The sequence below is a fragment of the Apodemus sylvaticus genome, chromosome 3, assembly GCF_947179515.1.
Source record: "Apodemus sylvaticus chromosome 3, mApoSyl1.1, whole genome shotgun sequence".
NCBI classification, from domain to species: Eukaryota; Metazoa; Chordata; class Mammalia; order Rodentia; family Muridae; genus Apodemus; species Apodemus sylvaticus.
The window spans coordinates 137368829-137388525 of record NC_067474.1 but is presented as its reverse complement, the minus strand read 5'-3'; the positions used below and the strand labels follow the sequence as shown (position 1 = coordinate 137388525).

The following is a 19697-nucleotide window of genomic DNA, read 5'->3' as shown; positions in this document are numbered from 1 at the left end:
GCTCTCACCTAAAACAGAGGCCACCACACTGTAGGACCTGTTGAGACCCTGGGGATTAATGGCAGGTTCTTTCACAGCTCCTGTCGTGGAGCAGTGTGGGAAGGCGAGGCTTCAGGTGGAGAGAAGTTTCGTAGATAAGTTGCTGCGTCTTTCAGCTTCAGAAACCTCCCAGTTTCCTGTATAATGTAGCCTGCCTGCAGCCTTGCCTGGTAAGAACCTCAGGTGCCCATGAGGATGAGACCCTCTCCTGCAGAAGGGAGATATGGTATGAATGAGGCTTGAATCTTTGTTGTTTCAAGATAGGTTTTCACGGTGTAGCCCTGGCTGCCCTGGAACTTGCTCTGTGGACCATGCTGGCCTCAAACTTAGAGATTCACTTGCCTCTGTCTTCCTAGTGCTGGGATTAAAGGTGTGCACAATGAGGCTTGGTTCTTTCAAGAGGAAAAAGAATACAGTTTTATTCTCACAGGGGGAGATTGTGGAGGGCCAGGACCTTGTATAATTACTGCTGACCCGTTCTGAATACCAGGCTATATGCCTTGCGTGTCACATGCCGCTCTAGACCAATGGTTAAGGTGATTTTAATGATTTTTTTTTTTTTTTTTTTTTTTTTGGTTTTTTGGATTTGGTTTTTTTGAGACAGGGTTTCTCTGTATAGCCCTGGTTGTCCTGGAACTCACTCTGTAGACAAGGCTGGCCTCGAACTCAGAAATCCACCTGCCTCTGCCTCCCAGAGTGCTGTTCTACAGTAAAGAGACAGACACCTGGAGAGTTTAATACCTTGCCTGAAGTCTCTCAACCAGTAAGGGGCCAAAGTGGGAAGGACTCTAGCTCTGCCTAAGGCAACTGCTGCCTTTACAGTGCTTAGTAAGATAATGACCAGAAACATCTGTGTAGTACTTCATGGGTCAAGAGTGTCTTTGCATCCTTTCTATGCACTGTGTCATGACAGGCGGGGTAGGTGAGGCATTCTACATTTCTTTGGGACAGCTTCTTGTTGAGGGTTCTTCCAGTGTTCTGTTCTCTGGAGTAATGATGGGAGATGGCTTTGGCTCTGAGAAGTCGGAGGAGAAGGCCTAGGGAGAGGCTAAGGTAGTGAGACTTGGCCAGTTGCTATGGTTACCTAGCCATTTGGGTAACCATTTTGAGGGTTGCTATGGCGATGGGCTGCTGGGTGGCGGGCACCATCCAGGCTTTTGAGATAAGGGCTACTGCACTTTTACACCAGAAGAGGGCAGTACAAGAGCAGACAAGGCCTAGCTGCCCCAAGCAGGCCAAGGGACTTCGGGCAAAACATACTTTTCCAAGGCAGAAAGCAACTTTGTCTGGGACTGGCCAAAGAGGAAGGGGTATGGGGAGGAAGGCTAGGCCGGGAGGCAGGACTCCTGAGACTGAGACTGACCCCGCCCTTTGCTTCTAACCAAAGGATCAAACTGAGTAGCTCCTGCTGTGCCTGCTACCAGCTTCTACAGGGAAAAGTAAAAGACAGGCCATGTAGAAGACACAGCAGATAGTGCCATAAGGAGGAATAAAGTAACACACACACACACACACACACACACACACACTCACACATTCACACCTTACTAGCAAATGTATTTATAGAGCATCAATTCACACATAGGAAATAGAGCTGCTTAAGGCAAGTTGAAGAAGTGTTGGAAGTGAGTCTCCTAGAGGTTGGGGAAGGGAAGGAAACAGGATTTCTCATTTCCCTCTTTCCAGATATGAAGTGGCTTCAGTTCTTGACCACTGAGCAAATACTGTTTGTTTGTTTGATTGGTTAGTTTTGTTTCTCTGAGAACATAGCATCTAACTATGTAGCTCAGGCTGTCCTGCCACTATGTAGACCAGGCTGGCTTCAAAGACTCAGAGTGCCTCAGGAGTGCTGGGATTAAAGGCCTCCTCTACCACTCAGCTAAAAGGCAGGATTCTTGAGAACTACCTGGGCTGGTTAAAAATAGCTTCACACGTTGACAGTTGACAGTGAGCTTCCCTATAGGCTTTCAGTAGTTGGAGATGAAGGGAGTGGATTTTTGTTTTTGTTTTTTGGATCTGGTTTTTTCGAGACAGGGTTTCTCTGTGTATCCCTGGCTGTCCTGGAACTCACTCTGTAGACCAGGCTGGCCTCGAACTCAGAAATCTGCCTGCCTCTGCCTCCCAGAGTGCTGGGATTACAGGCGTGTGCCACCACCACCCGACTCTCTTTGGATTTCTGTAGGCACTGTTTTGTATACATACATACATACATACATACATACATACCTGTAGGCAAAACATTCCTGCACATAAAATTAAAACAAAAAACTACTTAAAAAACAAAAAGGTAAGTTGGCAATGTATGCCTGTAACTGAGGTTGAGGCAATAGGATTTCAGGGTCAAGGGCAGCCTTATGGGAACTTTCAAAGGAAGAAGAGAGAAAGACCTTGCCTTAAAGAAACAAGAATGAGGTTTGATGAAGAAAACCAATGCTCACACCTGGTCATCTGACCTCCATGCCTATCCTATGCCTTGGCATGCACACATGTCCCTATGCATGAAAAAAAAATTAAATGTAGTAAGAAAGAAATAAAGAAAAGGGGACAGTGTGGTGGCACAGGCTTATAGTCTCAGTTACTCAGGAGGCTTTAAACAAATTGTCCTTAATAAAAAAGTAAACAGAGAGGTTAACCTAGGAGAATCGCAAGTTCAAAGCTTTCCTGGGCAATTTAGAGAGAGATTGTCCCACAATAAAAAGACTGGGTGTGGTGTCGAATGCCTTTAATACTGGTATCCAGGAGTCAGAGGCAGGTGATCTGTTAGTTCCAGGCCAGCCAGGCCTATATTGAGAGTTCCGGGACATCCGGTGCTGTAAAACAAACAAATTAAAACAAATGTAAAAGGAGGGGCTGGAGAGATGGCTCAGTGGTTAAGAGCACTGACTGCTCTTCCAGAGGTCCTGAGTTTGGGGGTTGGGGTCTCTCAAAGTTCAATTCCTAGAAACCACATGGTGGCTCACAACCATCTGTAATGAAATCTGATGCCCTCTTCTGGTGTGTCTGAAGACAAGCTATGGTGTGCTCATAATCATAAAATAATCTTAAAAACAAAACAAGACAAAACAGAAACCAAATAAAGGAGAGAAGTTTCCAGCCCACAGGACTGGCTTCTGGCAACTGCCTGTAATTCTATCTCCAGGGAATCTGGCACCCTCTTGTGGCCTCTGCAGACATCCACACTGAACACACACACACACACACACACACACACACACACACACACACACACACACACCTACCTTAAACATATATAAAAGAAGGCTCAAGGTAGTGCTCAGTTAAGTGTTTTTTGCTGAGCACAGGAGTTGAGGAAGCTTTTAGAGTTTCCCAGAGTAGAAGTGAGTCATGCTAAAGGAGAGAAACAATGAGAGCATAGTTTTGGAGAAAACCAGGTGACCAGGTGGGAAGGCTCTGAGATAAAGAGCATATCTGAGGACTGAAAGATGTGTTGAGGCTCTGGGGGGAGAGGCACTTGACAAGAAGGGGAGGATTCTTAAAGATTGGTTTTTTTTTTTGCATTACCCACCTCTGCCACTAGATGTCCTCCTGAGTCCGTCCTGCTGTATGATTCTTCCAAAGCAACCAACCTCTTTAAAAATTCAACAGCAGCCCACGAAAGCCTCAGAGCTTCTGGATTGCATGGTTTGGCAATAAACTTAGATTCTTGCTTGAAAAAAGTAACACAAAAACAAAAATTGCACTTTGGTAGACTTTCTTCCCTCCCCCCAAGTAGCTTTGTTCCCTCTAGCCTAGTAAAAATTTCTCTGTATAAAACGGGAATGTCAGCCAAACCTGTGGACTTCCCCTTTCTCATTCATTAGAAGAATGCTTCTCTTCAAACTCTCTGGGGAGTATTTAAATGCAAATTTCATCTAGAAAGCAACTTGGGTTGGAGAGAGGCACTCTAGCCACCCTGCAAACCCAAGCTTCTTCCTAATTACCAGGTTTCCTTTATTTTCTTCCTTTTTGAGGCTGGGTGTCACCATATATAAATATAGTTTAGGCTGCCCTCAAATTTACAATCCTCTTGCCTCAGCCTTCCGAATGCCTGGTTACTGGTTTGCTTGTGGCTTTCCTGTGTTCTTTTCTCTTTTTGTTGAGGGTGGGGGTGGGGTGGGAGCACCGGGTCTCACACTGTAGCCGTGTCACAGTGTAGACCAGGTTGGCCTTTACCTCACTGAGATGCCCCGCCCCACCTTTGCCTCAGCGCGAGGATCAAAGGCATACACCACCATGCATGCTTTTTTTTTTACTGTGTTTCTTAATAGGAATCTCAACCTTTGCTTTATCTTCCCAAGCATCCCAGTTCCCCATGGAACCTGTTTAGTACAGTATACTATTCCCTCCTAATGGAGAATTTCCAAAGCTTTGGCAAGTTATCAGTCATAGTTCTTGAGGAACTTGCTCACCAACTGGTGCATGCATCCTAGGAGGGGATGGGGGCACTTGTCTGTTTGCTGCGAGGAACTGAGGGAGGAGGGAGGTGTTGGTAAAGGGCTAAGGGTGGAGGCCTGTGGATGTGCATTTGCATCCAGGCCTCCTTAGCTCTCCGGGTGTAAAATAGTATAGGAAATGCAGTGACTCAGCATTTATACAGCCAGGAGCTCCAGAATTAGCAATCTCTATTATTATCTGCTGTTTTAAAAAAGAAGAAAAAAAAAAAAACCGTAAGCGCTTGCTATCAAGTACCATACCGGCTCCTTCTTCTCTGCTAAATGCCTTTTACTCTTTAAGAAAAAAAAAATACCGCTAAGACTTATTCTCTTTGTATTTCTAGACTGAGCTCATTAGCGTCTGACCTCAATCAGTGAACTGTGGCGCGCGTGTGTGTGTGTGTGTGTGTGTGTGTACACTCGCGCGTGCGCACAGAGTAAAACTGAAAAAAAATGAACATTCTGCCCCGAGGATTTCCCATGTCCTTTCAGCCTTCTCTGTACAGAGCTTGGGAAGTTCAGCACAAATTGATGGGAAGAGATATGATTAATTATTTGCTCACCTGCTTCGCGATGTGGAAAGCTATGATTGCACCTATTAGTGAAAAGCATCATTTCACGTAATTAGTGTGCTGAGCAAGGGCTGACCAAATACTTACTCAAAAGGTACAAAGCTACAATCCTTGCCCTAGGGTAAGAGGCTCCTACTTCAAATCCTGAAGAATGAGAACTGAAATGGGATTCCAATCGATAATTTTGGTTGCTCAATGCCACATGAAATCTTTTTCTGCCTGCTCATGTGCCTTTACTGTGATATTTACTAGTGTAAGTTATTACCACAACCATTTCCCTGTTCCCGGAAAAACAAGTCAACGACGGTTGAATGGGCCAAAGGTGGGCTAAAAGTATCATTTTGTTTGTTTGAAACAGTCTTACTGTGAGGCCCGGACAGACTTAGAACTTGTAGCAAATCTCCTGCTTCAGCCTCCTGAGGTCTAGGATTACAGGTGTGAGCTACCATCTTGGAATTCCTCATTCATTACTTTTGGTTCCAGTCAACCCATGACTCTTGGGATTGAATGATAAACTGTATAGGGAACCTGATGGAGCTGGGAACCCCTTCACAAAGTGGTCCTAAATGAATCCCCGCTCATATTGACGTTTCCTTTCTTCTTTCTCTAGGGCTGAGAATAATTGGCTCCTGGCTTGCCTCGTGTTGCCCTAACCAGTTTTGCTCCAGAATCCTTTCTTTGTTCCCTGACAGTCCGGGTGCAGCGTCAGGTTCCCACATTTCTCCCTTTTGATCTAAGTCGCTCTGTGGAGAGGGCTGTCACAGTTTAGTAATCCTATTGGGTCTCTCCCCCTGGATTTATGCCCTCCCCCCTGTGCAGTCAGAATCCTGTTTTCATGGCTCTCTCCGTTGTCATTTCTCAGGCTGTGCTCCTTGGCCTGGTTTACTTTATGGTGATGGCTCTGTCCCCCTCGCTTCCACTTCAGTTTCGCCTGTTTCTGGACAACCCTTTGTTCCCGGGCTTCTTTGTGGTCGGGCTGTTCCCTTCAGCCTCGCATATCAGTCCTGGCTGGGTCTTGTCCTTGTCTCGGTTCTGGAGCTGTGTGGCCTTGGATGTGAGGCATCTTGGTCTTTTGCTCTCCGCCGGCCTTCAAGGTTTTCTCTAGGACCTTCTCCCGCAGCCGCACAGGCCCAGCCCGTGGCTCCCTCCTTTGTCCCGGCTGCCGGTGTAGGTCAGCGCTGAGCGGGGCTGCGGCCCGGCCTGGGTCGGCCCGGGGGTCTCCGGGCCGCTGCGGCCCGCCCGGCCTCAGGGGGGCCTCCTGGCGGCGGGCCTCAGGCGTCGGCTGTCCGGCCTCCCTCGTCGGTGTCCGGCTCGGGCCCGCGGCCCGCCCGGGCGGTGGTCGGCGGCTCGCCCGGCCCAGCAGGCTGCAGCCGCGGGGCTGAGGACGCGCCCGGCGGCGGAGGCGGCGGGCTGAGGGGCGGGGAACCGGCCCGGCCTGGCGCTCCTGACAGGAGGCGCCTCCGCCGTCGCGCCGGGGCGGGCTGAGGGAGGAGCGGAGCCGAGGGGTGGGGAGGCGGAAACGCGAGCCGGGACCGGCGGTGCGCGAGCGGGCCGGGTGCGAGCGGGCTGAGGGAGCCGAGCGCGACTGCAGGGCCGGGCGAGACCGGACGCAGAGCCCAGAGCGAGAGAGCGAAGGCGCCGCCGAGCAGCACAAAGGCCGAGGCTGGGGCCGGGGCCGCCGCCGCCTCTGCCGCCTCAGCGCGCGGGCCTGGAGCCGGCGCCCCTCGGGGCCCGGGCAGAGCGCGGCGCGGGCAGCCATGGCCGGCTACGTGCCGGGTCAGCAGCCGGCCAACCGCAGCCAGGAGAAGGAGTTCGTGCAGGCGTACGAGGATGTGCTGGAGCGCTACAAAGGTGAGGCTGCGGCCGGGCCGGCGCTGGCCGGAGCCGGAGGCCCGCGGCTCGGCCGGCTGCAGGTGGGGAGGCGGGCGGGGGGCGCGTCCACCCGCGCGGGGCCGGGCCGGGCCGGGCGGGCCGGGAGCTGTGGCCGCCGCTCGGGGCCGGCTTCTGGAGAGTTGAGATAAGGCTCGGGAGCCGCGCTCCCCGGCCGGCGCTCGGCGCTCTCCTATCTCAGTCACACTGTTTGCTCTATTATCTGGCCGGATCCGAAGGAGGAGAGACGTGGAGCTGGCTCGGGAGACCGCCTGCTGTGGGACTCCGGCGGAGGAGGAGTTGGGCTCGAGGGAGACGCTCTCCTTCGGTTTCCCGGGGCGAGCTTCCCTGCGGCGGCTCTCCGGGGGTCGCCCGCCCGCTTTTGTCTCCCTGACTCTCGGAGGAGTCGCGCGGGAGCCTAGGACGCCGAGCACCCGGGGGTCGTGGGGGTCGGGTGGGCGGCGTGGCCGGTGAGTGTGCAGATTTCCGTGGCGAGGCCTCCCCACCCCATCGCCACCCCCCTTAATGTCTGGGCCTGCCAGGTTGAGGCAGGGGTCTAGTTATTATTATTTTTCCTTCCCCTCAGAAATAAAGATTGGTCTCGGAGCTCGGATTTCAGCCCCTGGAGGCTGTCTTGCGAAGCAGTTCAGCGAGTTAATGCCTAATCTCCGCCGAGTGCACGCAGAGAAAGTTTTGACAGGCCAGCAGGGCTGCGGTCTGCCTTTCCCTAACCGCCTCTCGTGGAAGGCAGGGGTGCGTGGCCCTGGGCCCCCGGCCCTGGTTTATCTTGCGTGTGCTCTGGACTGCATTTTCTTTGGAGATGTTGATTTTCCCAGAAACTTCCCAGGCAGGCACCTCCCCACCCTCCTCTTTAGAAGCAGTTCTCTTGTGACTTTCCTTCCATGTGAAGGAGAGAAATTTTCACCCCTTATGACTAAGGCCAGCCAGCTTGTTCACACCACCTACACAGTGTAGGGACATTAAAGACAAAACTGTAAGCCCCCTCCTGCTCCCTGCACCCCCCCCCACACACACACACTTTAGACCTCTACTTGGGAGTGCAGCGTGGGGGAAATCAGATGAAATGATAAAAGACCCACTAGGGCTTCTATTTGTTTGTGCTGTACCAGCTCCTGTGAGCCGTCCAGTTTTCCTGTCTACAGGGAGTTTTCTGTCAGCCCCCGCCCCTTCTCTTAAGAAATGGGGATTATTGCAGAGCACAAAGAGGTTAGGTTGTGCGGCTGAACTTCTTTGAAAAACTGCTGTTCGCTGAATGGTTCCATTAAGTTTTCTTTGCAGGCTTTTGCTTTGCCCTCCTCAGAGGGAGGATACGCTGGGACTGTCACTGGCTTTGACTGCTTTCAACCAGCAGAATTAAAACACAAGTAGGAAGAAATCTCAGTACCTCCCAGGGTCAAGTTGCTTGCTGATGTCTTCTCGCTGAAGGGAAGTTGGTCTCCCCTGTTATAGCAGAGAGGAAGTAGGGTTGTTCCTGGATGGGTTACCAGCAGGCGTTCAGACCTCTCAGGCAGCTCACTTGGTCTCACTCTGTCTCACTCCGTCAGTCTTTACTCTGATGGACTTTGTTCCAGTGTGTAGGAATTTGATTCTTCTCAGACACAAGCCTATTTCTTTCTTAAACACACTTTATTCTTATTTCTTTTTAATTTAATTTATTTTTGTATATGAGGTTTTTGCTTGCATGTAAGGCTGTGTACCACATGTGTACCTGGTACTGGAGGAGGAAGGAAGAGGGTGTTGGATCCCCCGTTGGAAGTGCAGTTCGGGATAGTTGGGAGTCTCCGTATGGGTGCTGAGAATCAAACCTAGGACCTCTGCAAGAGCAACAGGTGATCTTCTTAACTGCTGAATAATCTCTCCAGTCCCCATCCTATCAGTCTAAAAAAAGGAAAAAACAAAACAACTCTGGGGTTGGAGGGATGGTTCAGCAGATAAGAGCTTGTGTTTCTCTTTTGGGGAGGAGCAGGGTTCAGTTCCAAGCTTACACTCTCTTGTAACTTCAGTTCTAGGGGATCTGACAAACCTCTCTCCGTGTCCTTGTGTACCAGGCACAAATATGGTACACATGATTTATGGAGGCACATACATACACATAAACAAATAATCTTAAAAACATTCGGCATGCCTTTAATGATAATTAAAGGCAACATATATGCCTTTAATTCCAGCACCTGGGAGGCAGAGGCAGATAAATCTTTGAGTTGGAGGCTAGCCAAGGGTTGTAGTGAGACCATGTCTCAAAATAAAAAAAGTTGCCGGGTAGGGTAGTAGCAAATGCCTTAAATCCCAGTACCTGGGAGGCAGAGGTAGTGGGATCCACTACCTCTGTGTAGCCAGGGCTACACAGAGAAACCCTGTCTCAAAAAAACCCTATGTACACACAGCACAAACACACACATGTACACATACATATACACACATAATATAGTTTTGGAGAGATGTGGGGGAAATTTATATTACTATTGGCTTCGTTGGCAGGCTTCTGAATAGTTGCATCCTTGTTGTAATAATTTGAAGAATTATTATGTAAAATAAACTTGGATTTCCATTGCAAGAGGGAGGACTGAAGTTCTCAGCTGTATAAGTTGCTCCTAGAAGAGACTAAAATGACAAATAATGCATTTGCAGTATGAACTGACCAGAGCAGTGTATAAAGCACCTTTATTAGGAGTGGTTGTCAGGATTTTCCAGAACTGCTTGGCAGCTATTACCCTATGATGGTAGTGAGCATAGTTTTGGCAGGACTAGAAGATTCAGCATGGATGTAAATGCTCTCCTTCATTTCCCAAGCATCCCAAAGGCTGTTTCAGAGAGCTGGCCAATAAACAAGAGGCATTAGATAACCAGATGCTAACATTTCAGAGTGGGCAGTAACCAGGAGAACCCCTTCCATCCCTCAACGAGCGACTATTAAATCTCATTGCTGGGCTTGTGAATGAGGTCTGGGTCCTGCCCTGGTTTTTCACATCTAGCAAGGCGAAGATGTACACAAGCAGTTATGGGACATGAGGACAAAGACGGTCTCTGTGAGCTCACTGCAAGTTCCGGCTTTGTCCTTATGTTTGTTCAGGGTCTTACTGGATAACCCTGGTACCACCGTACCAGCTTTTAATTTTAAGACAGGTTCTCAGTCTAGGCTGGGTATGTAGCTGAAGCTGGCTTTTAACTCCCAAATCTCCTGTCTGTTCCAAGCGCTAGCATTACAGGGTAGTACTAATGCCAGTTCAGAATTAGATTTTGTCTTTTCACAAAACTTTGGAAATTAAAGTCCTCATGTGCCAACCTGGACTAGGAATAAAAGAACATTCACACTTCAACGTGATTTCACATGTCTTCTGTATGGTTATTTACAGAGTTCAGGGTTGACTTGGAGTTCTTGTTAGATGTGTTCACCAGGCGCAGAAAGTGACTGCAACTGGTTAGTATTGATGTTCAGCATACCACAGAAAGTAACTGTACAGTTACATGTAAGATATATACACACATAAGCATACATACACACATGTACTCTCTCTCCCTCTCTCTCTCTTTCTCTCTCTCTTTCTCTCTCTCTCTCTCCCTCCCTCCCTCCCCTGATGAGACAATTTGATAATAGTAAAAAACACTTTGATTCCAGATTTGGGCTCCACTTTCTGCTGTACCCCAGAAACATTGCTGACTCACTTTTATCTTTAGGTTTTCATCTGTTAAAATCAATCATTGATTTATGGAATTAATGAGAATACAGATGAGTTATCGGCATACATTATGCTACCACTGTTTTTAACAATTTTCATGGGCATAACTTACATTTTCAAAGCCATTTCATACTCATCTTATTTGAGCTTCGTAGCAGAACCCTGTCCATTCCGTATTAGTACGACTGGTATGTTTAGACACAGGACCAAGTACAGCACAGGCTTCAGAGCTCTGGGTGAGGGTTTTCCATCGGCACAGAGGAGGCCTCACGTTCAGAGCCTCAACTTGGCTTAGTGAGGTGATTGTGACGGGGAGCTGTCTGTCAGTGTCACTGCTGGCTGTTAGCTTCTGAGCAACAGGCACACGCTGAAGTGCCTTACAGTTCTGCAGTTCTGAACTGTGGAAAAGTTCTTTTCCTTTTGTTCAATTGAGACAGAGTTTTGCCATGTAGTCCTCTCTGGCCTAGAACTCATTATATAGACCAGGCTAGTCTTAGAGTTATAGAAATCCGCCAGCCTTTGCCTCCCAAATGCTGGGATTAAAGATGTGTATTGTCCCTCCCTCCCCCTCCCAGTTATGGGGAGGTTTGTGGCATGTAAGTCTCTGAGCATTTTACACAGAGCAGTGCATGGCCAGGACTGTGACTTGCTAACACGGTGGGAAGGGTAGACTGAGGATTTGGAATTTCCTACTCAAGTAATACTCTTTGGTTAAAAGTAAGCTCAGTTTGGCCTGGTGTGGTGGCACAGGTGTTTAATTCCAGCACTTGACAGGCAGAGGCAGGTGGATCTCTGAGTTCAATTCAAGGCCAGCCTGGTCTACAGAGTGAGTTCCAGAACAGTCAGGGAGGGTTACACAGAGAAACCCTGTCTCAAAACAAAATTAACCAAAAAAAGTAAACCCAGTTTTTAAGTTTCCTTGTAGAACAAAAGTCCTGGGGTGGGGGTGGGTCACTTCTAGACAGACAACGAAGCAGTCGCTGCTTCTGGACACTGTTAGTTCAGAGTGTGAGTCAGGTCTGGCTGCTGGGGAATCACAAGCTTTGGCCACACCGTGCTGTTAGAATAATAAAATGTGTACATGTGCTAGCAGTGCTCACGGGGAACCACGGCCTTGGTCTTGAGCTAGCTTGACAAGTGACATACCACAGGCCAGGGAGATGAGTAGCTATGTCTGTTACTTTTAAGTTTTCAGTGCCTGTCTTAGGTCTTAGAGGTCTTGGTGGAAAGAACACTTAAGAGTGTATACCAGGGAACAGAAATGTCTAGGGATTGAACCTAGAACCTCTGTGTGTGAACACACATACACACTTGCAGGCACACCACATACATAAACACATAGTAAAAAGCTCATCTTACAGAAGCAATATATCTAGTATTTAATGAAGAAAATTATAACATATGGGAATATGTATCTATAGAGGGTTTTTTTTTTTTTATAGAGGGTTTTTGTACGAGTGCGTGTGTGTGTGTGTGTGTGTGTGTGTGTGTGTGTGTGTGTATACCAACAGATAGAGCTCAAGGACAAAGTTTTGTGGTCAGTTCCTTCCACTTGTTCTGGCTGAATAAAATTTTGTTACAGTGTAAATTTCTCTATGTATAGCATGCATATTTCTTTCTCTTTTTAAAATTGTTTTGTATGACTGTGTGTCAATCATCAGGGATGTTCCAATTATCAGGGATAATTTGGCAAGTAACCTAAGACAAGTTAATTAATTGGTCAGTCATCATCTTTTGGACAGGGCTTTGCCAGCTGTATTGCTGGGTTCTGTCTTGCTAGAATACTTTTTTGTAGTAATTTTTCCTCAGAAAGATAAACACGGTTGCTTTGTGTTGATGCTAAGAATAAGCTTGTTTGGATTGCCTTTTGGAGTTCAGACAGTTTTTAATCTAAAGGAGAAGGTTGATTGAGACATAGGAAGTAATTTTCTTTGGCTGTACTTTGTAGTCAATCAACAACAATGAATAAACCCACTGTACGTGATGCTTTATGAATGCCTACGAGAGCGACTGTGTTGGAGTAAGTGGTATGGGGGTGGGGGATGGTGGAACACTTAGAAGCATGGAAAGAATGAGGTTGATTAGGAGTAGACTGGGGCCTCGTGGTGGGTAAGAAGGAGGGCTTTGAGGCTAGCCTGGGCTGCTTAGGAAGATATTTATTTATTTATTTATTTTATTTATTTATTTATTTATTTTTATTTACATTGCAAATGATTTCCCCTTTTCTGGGTCCCTAATTTATTTATTTTTAATGTATATACAGTTGTGAGTGACTATGTGGTTACTGGGAATTGAACCCAGGTCCTCTGGAAGGGCAGCTAGTGTTCTTAACTGCTGAGCCATCTCTCTAGCCCCTAAGACTCTGTCTAAAGGAGGAGGAGGAAGAAGAGAAAGAGGAGGAAAAGGAAAGAAAGAGAGTGAGAGAGAAAAAAAGAAAGGTAAAGAAAAAGCAATTTTATAAAATCAGCATTAGAGGGCTGAGGCAGGAGTCACTAGGTCAAAAGAGTCTCTGTGTCAACATAACAAAATAAGACGTGGCTCAGCTGTGCTTTGACACTCAGGAAGCCCCGGGCTTGTGTCCTAGTCCTTCATATACTGATGAGTTGAATGCCTCTAATTTCAGCACTCAGGAGTTGTGAGAGGAGGATGAGAAATTTAAACTATCCTTAACTACATAGTGAGTTCCAGCCCAGTAGCCCTGGGTACATGATGCCCTGTCTGTCCTCAAACCAAACCAGACCAGACTAAACCAATATGGAACCAACCAAATAAAAAACCCCAAACAAACAACAAACATACTAGCAAACAAATGTAACTATCAAACAACTAAACAGAGAAGTAAAAACAAAAGTCTCTGTGGATAAAGTTCTTGAGAAGCTTCAGGTCCCACAGTGCAGGCATGTATGTGGGTCGATCGCAGGTATAGACGAGCTGATTGGTGGCCTAGTGAATAAGGAGGGAGTGACTGAGGAAGAACAACTGCCAGGCTTCCACAGGCACACGTGAGTACACACACACACACACACACACACACACACACACACACACACACGCTGCTCAGGAGCATGCAGAGAGAGAGGACAAAGAAAAAGGTAAAACGTTTATGTGAATGCAAACACCTGTGTTTCATATGCTGGGCAGGAGTGAGGAGGGTGAGACTCTACTCCAGGACCGGGCACTCTAGATCCTAGAGTCTAGAGGCTGATACTGCAGTTGAGTCATGAAACTAGATTAAGAGGTGATAGAGAGCTGGAGAGATTGTAAGATTGTTCACAACCACCTTTAATTACACACACACACACACACACACACACACACACACACATAGAGAGAGAGAGAGAGAGAGAGAGAGAGAGAGAGAAACAGAGACACAGACACACAGAGACAGACAGACAGACAGACATGGGGCAGGTATACTAACTACATTTAAGGATTTTAAAAAAAGATTTATTTTTTATTTTTAATTATGTATGTGTGTCTAAGTTGTGGGTGTATATACATTTGGGTTCTCATGAAAATCAGAATTTTTTATCACTTGGAGCTGGAGTTACAGGGATTTGTGAGCCATCGGACACAGATGTTCTAAAGAAGTTCTAGTTTCACAGAACGCTAAGTTTCACAGAACTTAGGTCCTTTGTGAGAGTAGCAGGCGCTCTTAGCCGCTGGCCCATGTCTCCATTCCTGACTTTAAATTTAGATACTAATGTTGCTAACCTATAAGGCTTTGCCTTCAAAACTAAGAATTAGGTGCTGGAGAGATGGTTTAGCGTTAAGAGGACCATGTTAAGACCCATGTTCTATACCCAGCTCTCACATGGTGACTCACAACCACCTGTAGCTCCAGTTCCAGGGCATCTGACACTCTTCTGGGCTCTTCAGGCGCTAGGCACACAAATGGTACACAACCATACAGACATGCAGGCAAAATACCCAAACAAACCTTTTAAAAAAGAAAAAAGGAAGGGGAAGAAAGAAATGAAATAATTAATTCTCACCCTAGAACTTCTTTAGAAAGAACCTCTTCTTTCTCTATAAGTATCCTTTTAAAAGGATATGACTATTGAATTTGTAAGACAGGCCCTTGGAGGACTTGTGTGTTATATCTGTCGACTTTGTATTCTGAAGCAGAGTAGGTGAAGTGTTGAGGAAGCAAAGGTCCTTGTCCTTGCCTCTCTGATCTTACTGTTGAGGTGGGGGTGGGGGGCATTGGTAGGATGACCGTTAGCACTGGTTAGTTACAGGGAGCATTGTCATGTAAATAAATGCTGATGTGTGGTATTGTGGTACCCAGAATAGCCAAGGTAAGACGGCGGCTGGTGAGGCATCTGAGGGACAGTAAGCTGGGTATTGTCTCTTTTGGCAAAAAGGCTGGGGAAAGGGCATTTTGGGTAGCATGCAGAGTGAGGGGGATGGAAGAGCTTAGAGGAAGAAGAGAGCATGGGTGGGATTGGGGTGTCAGGTGTGGGACAGAAGGAGCCGAGCAGGAAAGCTTGGGTAGGCTACAATGGCCTTGTGTGCTAGCCTGTAGTTTGGACTTCTTTTTTGTAAAGGCTTGTGGGAGCATTGAGGTTTTTAGGCAAGAATTATGATTAGGTCTACATTTTAGGAACACTTCCTATCTGGAAGCAGTATGAAGGTAGATTGGAGTAGGGTAGTAATAAGGACAAGCCAGTAAGGAGTCTGTCACAGCAATGGAGTCAGAGAGTGGGCCATGAAAATACTAATACTAATGAAGCAGAGATAAGTCGGGAGTGCTCAGGGTTAGGCCCGTGTGGATGTGGATGTGGTATATCATGGAGAAGAAGAGCTTGAGTTGACTTGTGGGCTTCTGACTTGGGTGTCACACTGGGTGGGTGTTGTCACAAACTAAAATAGGGGGGCTAAGGGGAGGGGGTAGTTGTGGTTAAATGATGGCTGTAAAGGTGCAGAAGAAGGTTTTGAGTTCTGTGGGGGTGAGTTGAGTTCAAGGCTTGTGAGGGATAGTGGCCTTGATGCAGCTAGTAGTGGTCTGGAATGTGGAATATTGAACTGTAGATGAGGCAGGGACTGGATCAGCTAATCAAAGCCACTGACATAGTAAGGGAGGTTACCTAAGGAGTGGGTATAGAGAGAAAGAGCTGGAGACGGAAATGCCCTCTATAAGGAGGATGCTTTCTGGAGCAGAGGTAGATAGATGGTTCTTGGGAAGAAATTGTCTTCCAGAAGGGAGAGGCCAGAGAATTAGGAGGAACCGAAGAGAAGTTTCTAGAAGGCTGTGGTATGGAGGGTGTGTCTCAGTGTCAGATTCTGTAGAGACTAAAGCCAGAAGGAACTGTAGGTGTGTCACTTTCAGGTCACTCTTACTCAGGCATTTTAAAACTGTGATTTGAAGGAAATAGAGTATAGTGATCTTTAAAAGAGGTGGATATAAGGTAGAGATCTATTTGTTTATTTACTTTCTAATAAGGGTTTCTGTAGTCCAGGCTGGCCTTGATCCTGTGGTTCTCTTGCTTCAGAATACTGGGATTACAAACAGGAGCCACAATCACCCCCACCCCCACCCCACGAGGCAGGGCTTCTCTGTAGCCCTGGCTGTTCTGGAACTCACTCTGTAGACCAGGCTGGCCTCTAACTCAAGAGTTCTACCTGCTTCTGCCTCCTGAGTGCTGAGATTAAAGGATTTTGCCACCACGGCTAGCTTTGCCTAGCTTTCTCTATTGTTTTGTTTTTTTTTTTTTTTTTTGGTTTTTTGGATTTGTTTTTTTGAGAGAGGGTTTCTCTGTATAGCCCTGGCTGTCCTGGAACTCACTCTGTAGACCAGGCTGGCCTCAAACTCAGAAATCCGCCTGCCTCTGCCTCCCAGAGTGCTGGGATTACAGGCGTGCGCCACCACCGCCCGGCTAGCTTTCTCTATTGTAATGTTGTTGTCGGTGAGACTTGAGAATGCCCATGAGCTGTGCAAAAGGAGAGAGAATACAACTAAAAGAAAGGAGACATGTTTGGAGCATCTGATCTACTGAACAAAACAAAAACTAAACCTGATGTGCATGCATACACACACACACACACACACACACACACACACACACACACTTTTAGAAAATCAAATGGAGGTAAGAATGCAGGTGGTTGAACTGGTTGGTAAGAGGGGTAAAACTTTAGGGAACTTCTGCTTTCTGAGAAGAGGGATTTGAAGCTATATCAAGAATCAGGAAGAGAAAAGGATATTGGGTGGATATATATCCTTCCTCCCCCTCTTTCTCTACCCCCCCCCCCCCCACTTTTTCTCCAGTTGCAGAAGCATTCGGTAACCTGTCCAAGATACCGAGGGAAATAAGTAGACTGATCTAGGATCAGAGAGATTTCTAGCATAGTTTAAAACAAAACAAAACAAAAAAACCCAACCAAACAAAAAACCTACGTGTAGGTATGTGCAACAGGTATGTGGGTACCCACCAAATCCAGAAGAGGGGATCAGGTTTCTTAGAACTGGAGTTAAGGAGTATATATTTTTAACTGCTGAACCATTTCTTCTACCCTCTAGTATATGGTTGATGCATGAATAATGAATAAAAAGATCTTGTCAAAAAATAAAAAATAAAAAAAAAGCAAAACCCAAAACTTTCGCACCTAGCTTTCTGGTTCGCTTGTATTTTGTACCTTGAGCAAAACCATTTGTTCTTTCTGTAAAGAAGCTATATATGTAATTTTTGTATTTTATATCAACAGAGTGCTCTGAAGAAACCATTTCTTTTCTGTATGAACTAATTTGGTGGATAGGGGCTTTTGTTTGTCTTTCTGAGATGCTGGGGTCTTAACCCACAGCCTGTGTAAATGCCGAGTGAACCATTATCACTGAACCAATGTCACTGAACTGTATTCTCAGCCCCAGACAAAGACATCTTACTCTTGACACAGAGAGGAACAGCCCTTCTCACCTTCGATCTTTAATCCCTCTCCCATCTAGTACAGAAAGTCCAGTTTTGGAAACCTCAAGGCCTAGCTTCTACGTAAACCTCATTAGTAACCTCACTACCCATGTTGCTGAGTACTCTAGGAAGAATAGTATAGCCCATTCCATTTGTACAAGGCTTTTGAAGACCTGGGTTCTTTGCAAGACTGGACAGAGGGCTATTGTGGAAGATACAGCTTCTTGTTTGTTTTGGCAGTCTGGCAGTGAATGTGACTCAGAGCTCTCTGCTGTACCTTAGCAAGTTCAGTAGAGTCGCTGCCTTTCAGGTGCTGACGATGTCCTTCAGTCTATCTGACCTTTATATCCAAAAGAGGTATCAGGTTCTCTGTCCCCTACTTGCTTGGTTTTTTTTTTTTTTTTTTTTTTACTTTTAATCTGGTGTAGAGGTATTTTATTTTAAGCCTACTTCAGAATTCACTAGGTTTTGACCCCTTCTGGCAGAGCTTGTGACTTTCTGGCTGTTAATTGGCATGTTCTCCATGGCGTTGCTTGTTTTCTGCACCGTATTTTGTCAATTTGGACTCTGTATCAGATGGAGTTGATGTGAGTCACTCCTGGGTGTGGAAGGTAATGTCTCCACTAATTTAGAGAATCTTTAATCTTGTTTCAGTCCCTAGTTGGTTCATACTGTTGATTTTCTGCCCCAGAAGAGGTGTGTGTGCACACCTGTGTGTCCTTTGTCTCTGGTTTCGTGTGTTGCTGCAGATGGTCTACACTCAGAGATACTACTTAACATAAATAGTTTCCTCCAGATTTCTTGTTATCACAATCAGCAAATAAAACTCTATTAAGAGCTTCTTAGATGTACTTTAGTATATGACACTGAATAGTAAGGTTCATAAACCCTTTCTCTGCCTTCAAGGGGTTTATAGTATACAATTGATATTATATGTGACAATAGCCATGTAAATAGATAAACAAACATATGATGGTTACCCCTCACTTATTATAGTAGGTGTATTAAAAACAAATAATAGGGATGATGTTAAGAGTGAGCCCGCAGCACCTCAAAAAGACAAACACAAAAAGGACCTAAATTTACTCTCCACCGTGTATGTGAGAAGCCCGGCTCTGTAGCGGGACTCCTGTAATTCAGCACTTGGAGGAGAGAAAAGAGGATCCTGGTGCTTGTTGACTAGTCAGTCTAGTTGATCCGTGAACTCCTGGCTGAGTGAGACCTTGTCTCAAAAAGTACGGTGGAACATGACTGAAGAAGACACATGATGACAATCTGTGTACACAAACACACACACACACACACACACACACACATGCTCACATGCTCACATGCTCACATGTTTATGCACATTTATATATGAATAGGTACACAGAGACACAAAGTCAAAAATAAGACAACAAAACCCAAGAACTAATTAATCAGGGAGACATACAGAGACAAGAGCATCTTCTATCCAGCCCATGGCCCTCTCTAATGTCCTTTTGGGAGTAGCCATATTTCTTTCTATATTGCTAGGGCAGGATTCCAGTAAGGCTCCTACTGTACAGTGACCTGTGGCTGAAGAGGTAGGATCCGGTTTCCAGCAGGGAGAACACCTGGAGTGCTTGGCTTCTTTGGTATAATTGTGTTTGTAATATGAGGATGATCATTCTAGACCTAGCACAAGCAGTTGGGGTGCTCACAAACACCCCGAGCTGAGGATCACCGCAGGCTACCTCCTCCCGAGTGTGGATGTCAGTGTTGGCTCAGAAGAAGGTGACCTGGCTCATGCCACCCCTCCAAGAAAAGAGCAGATTCAGTCATTGCCGCTCATGTTTACAAGTAGAAAACAAGGACTAGGCCAGTGTGACGACTCAGTGGTAAAGGCACTTGCCACCATGATGCCCTGAGCTCGATTTAAGAACCACGTGGTTGAAGGAGGAAGCTGACTGCTACCTGCTGTACTCTGGCTCATGCATACGCACTCTGACTTCTGCCCCCATAGAAATAAATATAAGCCAAGAAAAAAGGAAACAGGGACTAGACTAGATTAGTTGGCGTGATTTGAGATCCCTGTATGTGTCAGAAGATGATTTACTATTTTTTATTGGAACTATTCTTGCCGGGCGGTGGTGGCGCACGCCTTTAATCCCAGCACTTGGGAGGCAGAGGCAGGCGGATTTCTGAGTTCGAGGC

The 19697-nt window shown here is 46.5% G+C and overlaps 1 protein-coding gene across 10 annotated transcripts in view; it reads left to right on the top strand.

Moving 5' to 3' along the window:
* Positions 1-19697, top strand: part of Macf1 (microtubule actin crosslinking factor 1) — a 331824-nt gene that overhangs the window by 11819 nt on the left and 300308 nt on the right. The window contains exon 1 of one of the 10 annotated variants that reach the window (XM_052177281.1): positions 6584-6895. The exons of the other annotated variants lie outside the window; for them this stretch is intronic. Within the exon in view, the coding sequence (XP_052033241.1) occupies positions 6802-6895 (94 nt within the window). The 5' untranslated portion in view covers positions 6584-6801. Of the gene's footprint in view, positions 1-6583; positions 6896-19697 lie in introns of those variants that run through there. 10 annotated transcript variants of the gene reach the window in all.